General features: G+C 52.3%; 1 protein-coding gene across 1 annotated transcript in view; it reads left to right on the top strand.

Annotated features, from left to right (window-relative positions):
- The first annotated feature begins 882 nt into the window (after nt 1-882).
- The window catches only part of zgc:162816 (uncharacterized protein LOC571260 homolog), a 31,475-nt gene continuing 19,785 nt past the window's right edge, over nt 883-12,572 (top strand). Inside the window, exons 1-3 of the mRNA XM_055910779.1 lie at nt 883-1,024; nt 6,683-6,832; nt 6,995-7,124. Coding sequence (XP_055766754.1) covers nt 6,687-6,832; nt 6,995-7,124 — 276 coding nt within the window. The 5' untranslated portion in view covers nt 883-1,024; nt 6,683-6,686. The remainder of the gene's footprint in view (nt 1,025-6,682; nt 6,833-6,994; nt 7,125-12,572) is intronic.

A 12,572-nucleotide genomic window follows, 5' to 3' on the forward strand; every position in this document is an offset into this window, starting at 1 on the left:
CAGTATCTATAAGACAGCATCTATAAGACAGCATCTATAAGACAGTATCTATAAGACAGTATCTATAAGACAGTATCTATAAGACAGTATCTATAAGACAGCATCTATAAGACAGCATCTATAAGACAGCATCTATAAGACAGTATCTATAAGACAGCATCTATAAGACAGTATCTATAAGACAGTATCTATAAGACAGCATCTATAAGACAGCATCTATAAGACAGCACCTATAAGACAGCATCTATAAGACAGCACCTTGGTTACTCTGCATAACTTTGTATAAGGGAAAATAAAACTTTCATTCATCTTCGTAGGTCTGAAACAAAATAGGCCTCGGTCTTCTTTTGGTCTGGTCATACAAGCAGCAAAAACACACAATTTGCTCAAGCCTGCCAATGTAACATTGGCGTCAATCTTTACTCTGGAAAATTCAAGACGGCGCTTCCCCTTAGCTCTAATAAACGTTATTCAATATCAAAATCCTAAAAAATAGGAGATGTTTCTATGTTAAATGCACATGTTTAGTAGTAGTGGATTGAAAACACCCTTTTAAAACACCTCCTATAAATACTATAACAGTATCACTAACTGGTAATAATATCGCTAACTAGTAGTAGTAACCAGTAGTTACAATTGATACTTCATTGAATGCATACATAGTATAGCAATAACACAGTAATAACTTAGTAAAAAATATAGAACCTTGTAGGAAGTAAGACAAACTGACAAAGGCTTTTTTTATAGAGACATGAATGTGAAGAAAAAAGTGGCGGGGCTGCCGTTTGGCTGAGAAACGAACTACAGAGTGCACCATCGTCAGAATGAGCGGCTTGAGCGGATTTGTCAAAGAGGACGCGCTCTCCCTCAGATATGTTTGGTCACGCAGGGACACCATAGGATTGAACCTTGACCACAGCTGATTAGGGGCTGACTAGTTCGAGTTAGTTTTATCTGGAATAAAGGTTTGTGTCTGTGCCGTTCATCTCAGCCGCGCTGGACAAGAGACTGATACATCATTTCTGTGAGTAGGTTTACAAAGTTATAAAACACATTGGCCGCATTTTACCCTCTTTTCACGCTCTTTCTACTTGTATAGTCAACGCGTTCATGCTGAACTGTGCTCCAAATCGTTTTGAAATCGGAGCATGTAGGCCTGCATCACGAGCCGAACCTCATTGTCCAGTCTTGCCACAGTACCGTAAATACGGATGGGTTTTCAACTGGCATTCCTAGTTAAATAAAGGTTCATTAACGTAACCGTGAACCGCGGCACTTTGAAGCATATGATTGGTCTAGTTATGTAAGGGATCAAGGGGATTGGATGCATGTTTTAAAGAAACGCCCCTCAAGATTAGTCTGTCTATGTAGAGAACGAGGATCTTCAACTAGTTCATATAAACCACCTGAATATTGATATTCAGTAGATTTTTCTTGACGGTTGGGTGATTTAGAGAAATTAGCCCTATTTTTAAAAAGAGAGAGTTCACCCCAAGTACAAAATGTTTGTGACCTTACCTTGAAAGAAGTCTGGACAAGGACACTGCAATCAATGATTTGTTTACCCACTGCCATCAATATGACAATTTCCTGTGCAGATCCTTGGTGTGTTGCTGACAATTCCTGGCGCGTATCACATACAACTTTCCACCTGAGAACAGGGATCCCTGCTTCACCTTCCCACTGTTTCTAGAGAACAGGGATCCCTGCTTCACCTTCCACCTGTTTCTAGAGAACAGGGATCCCTGCTTCACCTTCCCACTGTTTCTAGAGAACAGGGATCCCTGCTTCACCTTCCCACTGTTTCTAGAGAACAGGGATCCCTGCTTCACTGTTTCTAGAGAACAGGGATCCCTGCTTCACCTTCCCACTGTTTCTAGAGAACAGGGATCCTGCTTCACCTTCCCACTGTTTCTAGAGAACAGGGATCCCTGCTTCACCTTCCCACTGTTTCTAGAGAACAGGGATCCCTGCTTCACCTTCCCACTGTTTCTAGAGAACAGGGATCCCTGCTTCAGCTTCCCACTGTTTCTAGAGAACAGGGATCCTGCTTCACCTTCCCACTGTTTCTAGAGAACAGGGATCCTGCTTCACCTTCCCACTGTTTCTAGAGAACAGGGATTCCTGCTTCACCTTCCCACCTGTTTCTAGAGAACAGGGATCCCTGCTTCACCTTCCACCTGTTTCTAGAGAACAGGGATCCCTGCTTCACCTTCCCACTGTTTCTAGAGAACAGGGATCCCTGCTTCACCTTCCACCTGTTTCTATAGAACAGGGATCCTGCTTCACCTTCCACCTGTTTCTAGAGAACAGGGATCCCTGCTTCACCTTCCCACTGTTTCTAGAGAACAGGGATCCCTGGTTCACCTTCCCACTGTTTCTAGAGAACAGGGATCCTGCTTCACCTTCCCACTGTTTCTAGAGAACAGGGATCCCTGCTTCGCCTTCCCACTGTTTCTAGAGAACAGGGATCCCTGCTTCACCTTCCCACTGTTTCTAGAGAACAGGGATCCCTGCTTCACCTTCCCACTGTTTCTAGAGAACAGGGATCCCTGCTTCAGCTTCCCACTGTTTCTAGAGAACAGGGATCCTGCTTCACCTTCCCACTGTTTTCACCTTCCCACTGTTTCTAGAGAACAGGGATCCCTGCTTCACCTTCCCACTGTTTCTAGAGAACAGGGATCCCTGCTTCAGCTTCCCACTGTTTCTAGAGAACAGGGATCCTGCTTCGCCTTCCCACTGTTTCTAGAGAACAGGGATCCTGCTTCACCTTCCCACTGTTTCTAGAGAACAGGGATCCCTGCTTCACCTTCCCACTGTTTCTAGAGAACAGGGATCCCTGCTTCACCTTCCACCTGTTTCTATAGAACAGGGATCCTGCTTCACCTTCCACCTGTTTCTAGAGAACAGGGATCCCTGCTTCACCTTCCCACTGTTTCTAGAGAACAGGGATCCCTGCTTCGCCTTCCCACTGTTTCTAGAGAACAGGGATCCCTGCTTCAGCTTCCCACTGTTTCTAGAGAACAGGGATCCCTGCTTCGCCTTCCCACTGTTTCTAGAGAACAGGGATCCCTGCTTCGCTTTCCCACTGTTTCTAGAGAACAGGGATCCTGCTTCACCTTCCCACTGTTTCTAGAGAACAGGGATCCCTGCTTCACCTTCCCACTGTTTCTAGAGAACAGGGATCCTGCTTCACCTTCCCACTGTTTCTAGAGAACAGGGATCCCTGCTTCGCCTTCCCACTGTTTCTAGAGAACAGGGATCCCTGCTTCACCTTCCCACTGTTTCTAGAGAACAGGGATCCCTGTTTCGCCTTCCCACTTTTTCTAGAGAACAGGGATCCCTGCTTCAGCTTCCCACTGTTTCTAGAGAACAGGGATCCCTGCTTTGCCTTCCCACTGTTTCTAGAGAACAGGGATCCTGCTTCACCTTCCCACTGTTTCTAGAGAACAGGGATCCTGCTTCGCCTTCCCACTGTTTCTAGAGAACAGGGATCCTGCTTCACCTTCCCACTGTTTCTAGAGAACAGGGATTCCTGCTTCACCTTCCCACCTGTTTCTAGAGAACAGGGATCCCTGCTTCACCTTCCACCTGTTTCTAGAGAACAGGGATCCCTGCTTCACCTTCCCACTGTTTCTAGAGAACAGGGATCCCTGCTTCACCTTCCACCTGTTTCTATAGAACAGGGATCCTGCTTCACCTTCCACCTGTTTCTAGAGAACAGGGATCCCTGCTTCACCTTCCCACTGTTTCTAGAGAACAGGGATCCCTGCTTCGCCTTCCCACTGTTTCTAGAGAACAGGGATCCTGCTTCACCTTCCCACTGTTTCTAGAGAACAGGGATCCCTGCTTCACCTTCCCACTGTTTCTAGAGAACAGGGATCCTGCTTCACCTTCCCACTGTTTCTAGAGAACAGGGATCCCTGCTTCGCCTTCCCACTGTTTCTAGAGAACAGGGATCCCTGCTTCACCTTCCCACTGTTTCTAGAGAACAGGGATCCCTGCTTCGCCTTCCCACTGTTTCTAGAGAACAGGGATCCCTGCTTCAGCTTCCCACTGTTTCTAGAGAACAGGGATCCCTGCTTCACCTTCCCACTGTTTCTAGAGAACAGGGATCCCTGCTTCACCTTCCCACTGTTTCTAGAGAACAGGGATCCCTGCTTCACCTTCCCACTGTTTCTAGAGAACAGGGATCCCTGCTTCAGCTTCCCACTGTTTCTAGAGAACAGGGATCCTGCTTCGCCTTCCCACTGTTTCTAGAGAACAGGGATCCTGCTTCACCTTCCCACTGTCTCTAGAGAACAGGGATTCCTGCTTCACCTTCCCACCTGTTTCTAGAGAACAGGGATCCCTGCTTCACCTTCCACCTGTTTCTAGAGAACAGGGATCCCTGCTTCACCTTCCCACTGTTTCTAGAGAACAGGGATCCCTGCTTCACCTTCCACCTGTTTCTATAGAACAGGGATCCTGCTTCACCTTCCACCTGTTTCTAGAGAACAGGGATCCCTGCTTCACCTTCCCACTGTTTCTAGAGAACAGGAATCCCTGCTTCGCCTTCCCACTGTTTCTAGAGAACAGGGATCCCTGCTTCAGCTTCCCACTGTTTCTAGAGAACAGGGATCCCTGCTTCGCCTTCCCACTGTTTCTAGAGAACAGGGATCCCTGCTTCGCCTTCCCACTGTTTCTAGAGAACAGGGATCCTGCTTCACCTTCCCACTGTTTCTAGAGAACAGGGATCCCTGCTTCACCTTCCCACTGTTTCTAGAGAACAGGGATCCTGCTTCACCTTCCCACTGTTTCTAGAGAACAGGGATCCCTGCTTCGCCTTCCCACTGTTTCTAGAGAACAGGGATCCCTGCTTCACCTTCCCACTGTTTCTAGAGAACAGGGATCCCTGCTTCGCCTTCCCACTGTTTCTAGAGAACAGGGATCCCTGCTTCAGCTTCCCACTGTTTCTAGAGAACAGGGATCCCTGCTTTACCTTCCCACTGTTTCTAGAGAACAGGGATCCTGCTTCACCTTCCCACTGTTTCTAGAGAACAGGGATCCCTGCTTCACCTTCCCACTGTTTCTAGAGAACAGGGATCCTGCTTCACCTTCCCACTGTTTCTAGAGAACAGGGATCCCTGCTTCGCCTTCCCACTGTTTCTAGAGAACAGGGATCCCTGCTTCGCCTTCCCACTGTTTCTAGAGAACAGGGATCCCTGCTTCACCTTCCCACTGTTTCTAGAGAACAGGGACCCCTGCTTCACCTTCCACCTGTTTCTAGAGAACAGGGATCCTGCTTCACCTTCCCACTGTTTATAGAGAACAGGGATCCTGCTTCACCTTCCCACTGTTTCTAGAGAACAGGGATCCTGCTTCACCTTCCCACTGTTTCTAGAGAACAGGGATCCCTGCTTCACCTTCCCACTGTTTCTAGAGAACAGGGATCCCTGCTTCACCTTCCCACTGTTTCTAGAGAACAGGGATCCCTGCTTCACCTTCCCACTGTTTCTAGAGAACAGGGATCCTGCTTCACCTTCCCACTGTTTCTAGAGAACAGGGATCCTGCTTCACCTTCCCACTGTTTCTAGAGAACAGGGATCCCTGCTTCACCTTCCCACTGTTTCTAGAGAACAGGGATTCCTGCTTCACCTTCCCACTGTTTCTAGAGAACAGGGATCCCTGCTTCACCTTCCACCTGTTTCTAGAGAACAGGGATCCCTGCTTCACCTTCCACCTGTTTCTAGAGAACAGGGATCCCTGCTTCACCTTCCACCTGTTTCTAGAGAACAGGGATCCTGCTTCACCTTCCCACTGTTTCTAGAGAACAGGGATCCCTGCTTCACCTTCCCACTGTTTCTAGAGAACAGGGACCCCTGCTTCACCTTCCCACTGTTTCTAGAGAACAGGGATCCTGCTTCACCTTCCCACTGTTTCTAGAGAACAGGGATCCCTGCTTCACCTTCCCACTGTTTCTAGAGAACTGAGATCCCTGCTTCACCTTCCCACTGTTTCTAGAGAACTGAGATCCTGCTTCACCTTCCCACTGTTTCTAGCATTAGTCTCCCTTCCTTTCATTTCATTACTGTCTGAACAAAGTGACAAACCACCTAAAAAAAAATGTTTAAAATATTAGCATACTTTAAATGTCACCCCCCCCCCCCCCCCCAAAATCTCAAAGTCATCAAATGTTGTAATGTAATGTTCAAACCAACCACGTGAGTTTTATTTTCCTTCCTGGTCACAGGGCTAAGCGCCATGTCAAAATACGTAAAAGTACAGGAAATGATCTATAACAGAGTAAGATGTTCCTGATGGAGGACCCCCAGTTCCCCGTCTAGGGGTTGTGCCAGGGGACAATGAAATTCAAATCTCACTCCAAGCTTTCTTCAATGTTTGGCAGCCCGCGCCAGCGCAGATCTAGCGGCTGCCTGGGTAACAGCGTCTTATTATGCAGCAATATCTGAATGAAATCCTCCAAGAGTAAAGTAGCCGAGTAACTTAGTTAGAATCATAGCCTTTTGTCATTGTATCGCTCTGTTCGTTCCAGTGTCGTTCAGGTTGTCAAAATGTCCGTATTTCTGAAGTTTCAGGTTCAGTTTAGGCTACAGGTTTGACCTTTGACACTCTGCCCCATTGACAGGTTAGAAATAGATTTGACACGTGTGTGTGTGTGTGTGTGTGTGTGTGTGTGTAGTGTGATGGAGGGGGAGCATATAACCACCCTGTCTACTCCTGTCATGGTTGTGGATGTTGACATAGTGAAGAGGAATGCTGAGAAAATGAGAGACCACTGGACCAAGCTGGGAGTCACACTTCGACCCCACATGAAGACACACAAGACCCTGTAAGACACACACACACACACACATACACACACACACACACACACACACACACACACACACACACACACACACACACACACACACACACACACACACACACACACACACACACACACACACACACCCAATAAGAGGCCTGAACTGTGTGTGTGTGTGTGTTGTGAGTGTGGTGATATAATGACAGGTGGGTCTAGGAGGTGTATCGTCGTGTCAACACTGGCAGAAGCCGGTTTCTATGCCGACCACGGATATGACGACATCCTGTATGCCTACTCTGTGCCCTTTGACAAGGTAACACCCTAACCCCTCCACCCTACACCCTAACCCCTCCACACTCCACCCTAACCCCTCCACCCTACACCCTAACCCCTCCACACTACACCCTAACCCCTCCACACTACACCCTAACCCCTCCACCCTAACCCCTCCACACTACACCCTAACCCCTCCACACTAACCCCTCCACACTACACCCTAACCCCTCCACACTACACCCTAACCCCTCCACCCTACACCCTAACCCCTCCACACCCTAACCCCTCCACCCTACACCCTAACCCCTCCACCCTACACCCTAACCCCTCCACACTACACCCTAACCCCTCCACACCCTAACCCCTCCACCCTAACCCCTCCAACCTAACCCCTCCACCCTACACCCTAACCCCTCCACACTACACCCTAACCCCTCCACACTACACCCTAACCCCTCCACACTACACCCTAACCCCTCCACACTACACCCTAACCCCTCTACACCCTAACCCCTCCACCCTAACCCGTCCACACTCCACCCTCCACACTACACCCTAACCCCTCCACACTACACCCTAACCCCTCCACACAACACCCTAACCCCTCCACCCTACCCCCTCCACACTACACCCTAACCCCTCCACCCTAACCCCTCCACACTACACCCTAACCCCTCCACACTACACCCTAACCCCTCCACACTACACCCTAACCCCTCCACCCTAACCCCTCCACACTACACCCTAACCCCTCCACACTAACCCCTCCACACTACACCCTAACCCCTCCACACTACACCCTAACCCCTCCACCCTACACCCTAACCCCTCCACACCCTAACCCCTCCACCCTACACCCTAACCCCTCCACCCCACACCCTAACCCCTCCACACTACACCCTAACCCCTCCACCCTAACCCCTCCACCCTAACCCCTCCACCCTACACCCTAACCCCTCCACTCTACACCCTAACCCCTCCACACTACACCCTAACCCCTCCACACTACACCCTAACCCCTCCACACTACACCCTAACCCCTCTACACCCTAACCCCTCCACCCTAACCCGTCCACCCTCCACACTACACCCTAACCCCTCCACACTACACCCTAACCCCTCCACACAACACCCTAACCCCTCCACCCTACCCCCTCCACACTACACCCTAACCCCTCCACCCTAACCCCTCCACCCTAACCCCTCCACACTACACCCTAACCCCTCCACACTACACCCTAACCCCTCCACACTACACCCTAACCCCTCCACACTCCACCCTAACCCCTCCACACTACACCCTAACCCCTCCACACTACACCCTAACCCCTCCACCCTAACCCCTCCACACTACACCCTAACCCCTCCACCCTAACCCCTCCACACTACACCCTAACCCCTCCACACTACACCCTAACCCCTCCACCCTAATCCCTCCACACTACACCCTAACCCCTCCACACTACACCCTAACCCATCCACACTACACCCTAACCCCTCCACACTACACCCTAACCCCTCCACACTACACCCTAACCCCTCCACACTACACCCTAACCCCTCCACCCTAATCCCTCCACACTACACCCTAACCCCTCCACACTACACCCTAACCCCTACACACTACACCCTAACCCCTCCACCCTAACCCCTCCACACTACACCCTAACCCCTCCACACTACACCCTAACCCCTCCACCCTAACCCCTCCACCCTAACCCCTCCACACTCCACCCTAACCCCTCCACACTACACCCTAACCCCTACACACTACACCCTAACCCCTACACCCTAACCCCTCCACCCTAACCCCTCCACACTACACCCTAACCCATCCACACTACACCCTAACCCCTCCACACTACACCCTAACCCCTCCACACTACACCCCTCCACACTACACCCTAACCCCTCCACCCTAACCCCTCCACACTACACCCTAACCCCTCCACACTACACCCTAACCCCTCCACACTACACCCTAACCCCTCCACCCTAACCCCTCCACACTACACCCTCCACACTACACCCTAACCCCTCCACACTACACCCTAACCCCTCCACACTACACCCTAACCCCTACACCCTAACCCCTCCACCCTAACCCCTCCACACTACACCCTAACCCATCCACACTACACCCTAACCCCTCCACACTACACCCTAACCCCTCCACACTACACCCTAACCCCTCCACACTACACCCTAACCCCTCCACCCTAATCCCTCCACACTACACCCTAACCCCTCCACACTACACCCTAACCCCTACACACTACACCCTAACCCCTCCACCCTAACCCCTCCACACTACACCCTAACCCCTCCACACTACACCCTAACCCCTCCACCCTAATCCCTCCACACTACACCCTAACCCCTCCACACTACACCCTAACCCCTACACACTACACCCTAACCCCTCCACCCTAACCCCTCCACACTCCACCCTAACCCCTCCACCCTAACCCCTCCACCCTAACCCCTCCACACTCCACCCTAACCCCTCCACCCTAACCCCTCCACACTACACCCTAACCCCTCCACACTACACCCTAACCCCTCCACACTACACCCTAACCCCTCCACACTACACCCTAACCCCTCCACCCTAACCCCTCCACACTACACCCTCCACACTACACCCTAACCCCTCCACACTACACCCTAACCCCTACACACTACACCCTAACCCCTACACCCTAACCCCTCCACCCTAACCCCTCCACACTACACCCTAACCCATCCACACTACACCCTAACCCCTCCACACTACACCCTAACCCCTCCACACTACACCCTAACCCCTCCACACTACACCCTAACCCCTCCACCCTAATCCCTCCACACTACACCCTAACCCCTCCACACTACACCCTAACCCCTACACACTACACCCTAACCCCTCCACCCTAACCCCTCCACACTACACCCTAACCCCTCCACACTACACCCTAACCCCTCCACACTCCACCCTAATTCCTCCACACTACACCCTAATCCCTCCACACTACACCCTAACCCCTCCACACTCCACCCTAACCCCTCCACACTCCACCCTAACCCCTCCACACTACACCCCTCCACACTACACCCTAACCCCTCCACCCTAACCCCTCCACACTACACCCTAACCCCTCCACCCTAACCCCTCCACACTACACCCTAACCCCTCCACACTACACCCTAACCCCTCCACACTACACCCTAACCCCTCCACCCTAACCCCTCCACACTACACCCTCCACACTACACCCTAACCCCTCCACACTACACCCTAACCCCTCCACACTACACCCTAACCCCTCCACCCTAACCCCTCCACCCTAACCCCTCCACACTACACCCTAACCCCTCCACACTACACCCTCCACACTACACCCTAACCCCTCCACACTACACCCTAATCCCTCCACACTACACCCTAACCCCTGCACCCTAACCCCTCCACACTACACCCTAACCCCTCCACACTACACCCTAACCCCTCCACACTACACCCTAACCCCTCCACACTACACCCTAACCCCTCCACCCTAACCCCTCCACTCCACCCTAACCCCTACACACTACACCTTAACCCCTCCACACTACACCCTAATCCCTCCTCACTACACCCTAACCCCTACACCCTAACCCCTCCACACTACACCATAACCCCTCCACACTACACCCTAACCCCTCCACCCTAACCCCTCCACCCTAACCCCTCCACCCTAACCCCTCCACCCTAACCCCTCCACACTACACCCTAACCCCTCCACACTACACCCTCCACACTACACCCTAACCCCTCCACACTACACCCTAACCCCTCCACACTAACCCCTCCACACTACACCCTAACCCCTCCACACTACACCCTAACCCCTCCACACTACACCCTAACCCCTCCACCCTAACCCCTCCACCCTAACCCCTCCACACTATACCCTAACCCCTCCACACTACACCCTCCACACTACACCCTAACCCCTCCACACTACACCCTAACCCCTCCACCCTAACCCCTCCACCCTAACCCCTCCACACTCCACCCTAACCCCTCCACCCTAACCCCTCCACACTCCACCCTAACCCCTCCACACTACACCCTAACCCCTCCACACTACACCCTAACCCCTCCACACTCCACCCTAATCCCTCCACACTAACCCCTCCACACTACACCCTAACCCCTCCACCCTCCACCCTAACCCCTCCACCCTACACCCTAACCCCTCCACCCTACACCCAACCCCTCCACCCTACACCCTAACCCCTACACCCTAACCCCTCCACACTACACCCTCCACACTACACCCTAACCCCTCCACACTCCACCCTAACCCCTCCACACTCCACCCTAACCCCTCCACACTCCACCCTAACCCCTCCACACTCCACCCTAACCCCTCCACACTCCACCCTAACCCCTCCACACTCCACCCTAATCCCTCCACACTACACCCTAACCCCTCCACACTACACCCTAACCCCTCCACCCTAACCCCTCCACCCTAACCCCTCCACCCTAACCCCTCCACACTACACCCTAACCCCTCCACACTACACCCTAACCCCTCCACACTACACCCTAACCCCTCCACACTACACCCTAACCCCTACATCCTAACCCCTCCACACTACATCCTAACCCCTCCACACTACACCCTAACCCCTACACCCTAACCCCTCCACACTACACCCTAACCCTTACACCCTAACCCCTCCACACTACACCCTAACCCCTCCACCCTAACCCCTCCACACTCCACCCTAACCCCTCCACACTACACCCTAACCCCTCCACACTACACCCTAACCCCTCCACACTCCACCCTAATCCCTCCACACTAACCCCTCCACACTACACCCTAACCCCTCCACCCTACACCCTAACCCCTCCACCCTACACCCTAACCCCTCCACCCTACACCCAACCCCTCCACCCTACACCCTAACCCCTACACCCTAACCCCTCCACACTACACCCTCCACACTACACCCTAACCCTTACACCCTAACCCCTCCACACTCCACCCTAACCCCTCCACACTCCACCCTAACCCCTCCACACTCCACCCTAACCCCTCCACACTACACCCTAACCCCTCCACACTACACCCTAACCCCTCCACACTACACCCTAACCCCTCCACCCTAACCCCTCCACCCTAACCCCTCCACCCTAACCCCTCCACACTACATCCTAACCCCTCCACACTACACCCTAACCCCTACACCCTAACCCCTCCACACTACACCCTAACCCTTACACCCTAACCCCTCCACACTACACCCTAACCCCTCCACCCTAACCCCTCCACCCTAACCCCTCCACCCTAACCCCTCCACCCTAACCCCTCCACACTACATCCTAACCCCTCCACACTACACCCTAACCCCTACACCCTAACCCCTCCACACTACACCCTAACCCTTACACCCTAACCCCTCCACACTCCACCCTAACCCCTCCACACTACACCCTAACCCCTCCACC

The sequence above is a fragment of the Salvelinus fontinalis genome, unplaced genomic scaffold (assembly GCF_029448725.1).
Source record: "Salvelinus fontinalis isolate EN_2023a unplaced genomic scaffold, ASM2944872v1 scaffold_0031, whole genome shotgun sequence".
NCBI lineage: Eukaryota > Metazoa > Chordata > Actinopteri > Salmoniformes > Salmonidae > Salvelinus > Salvelinus fontinalis.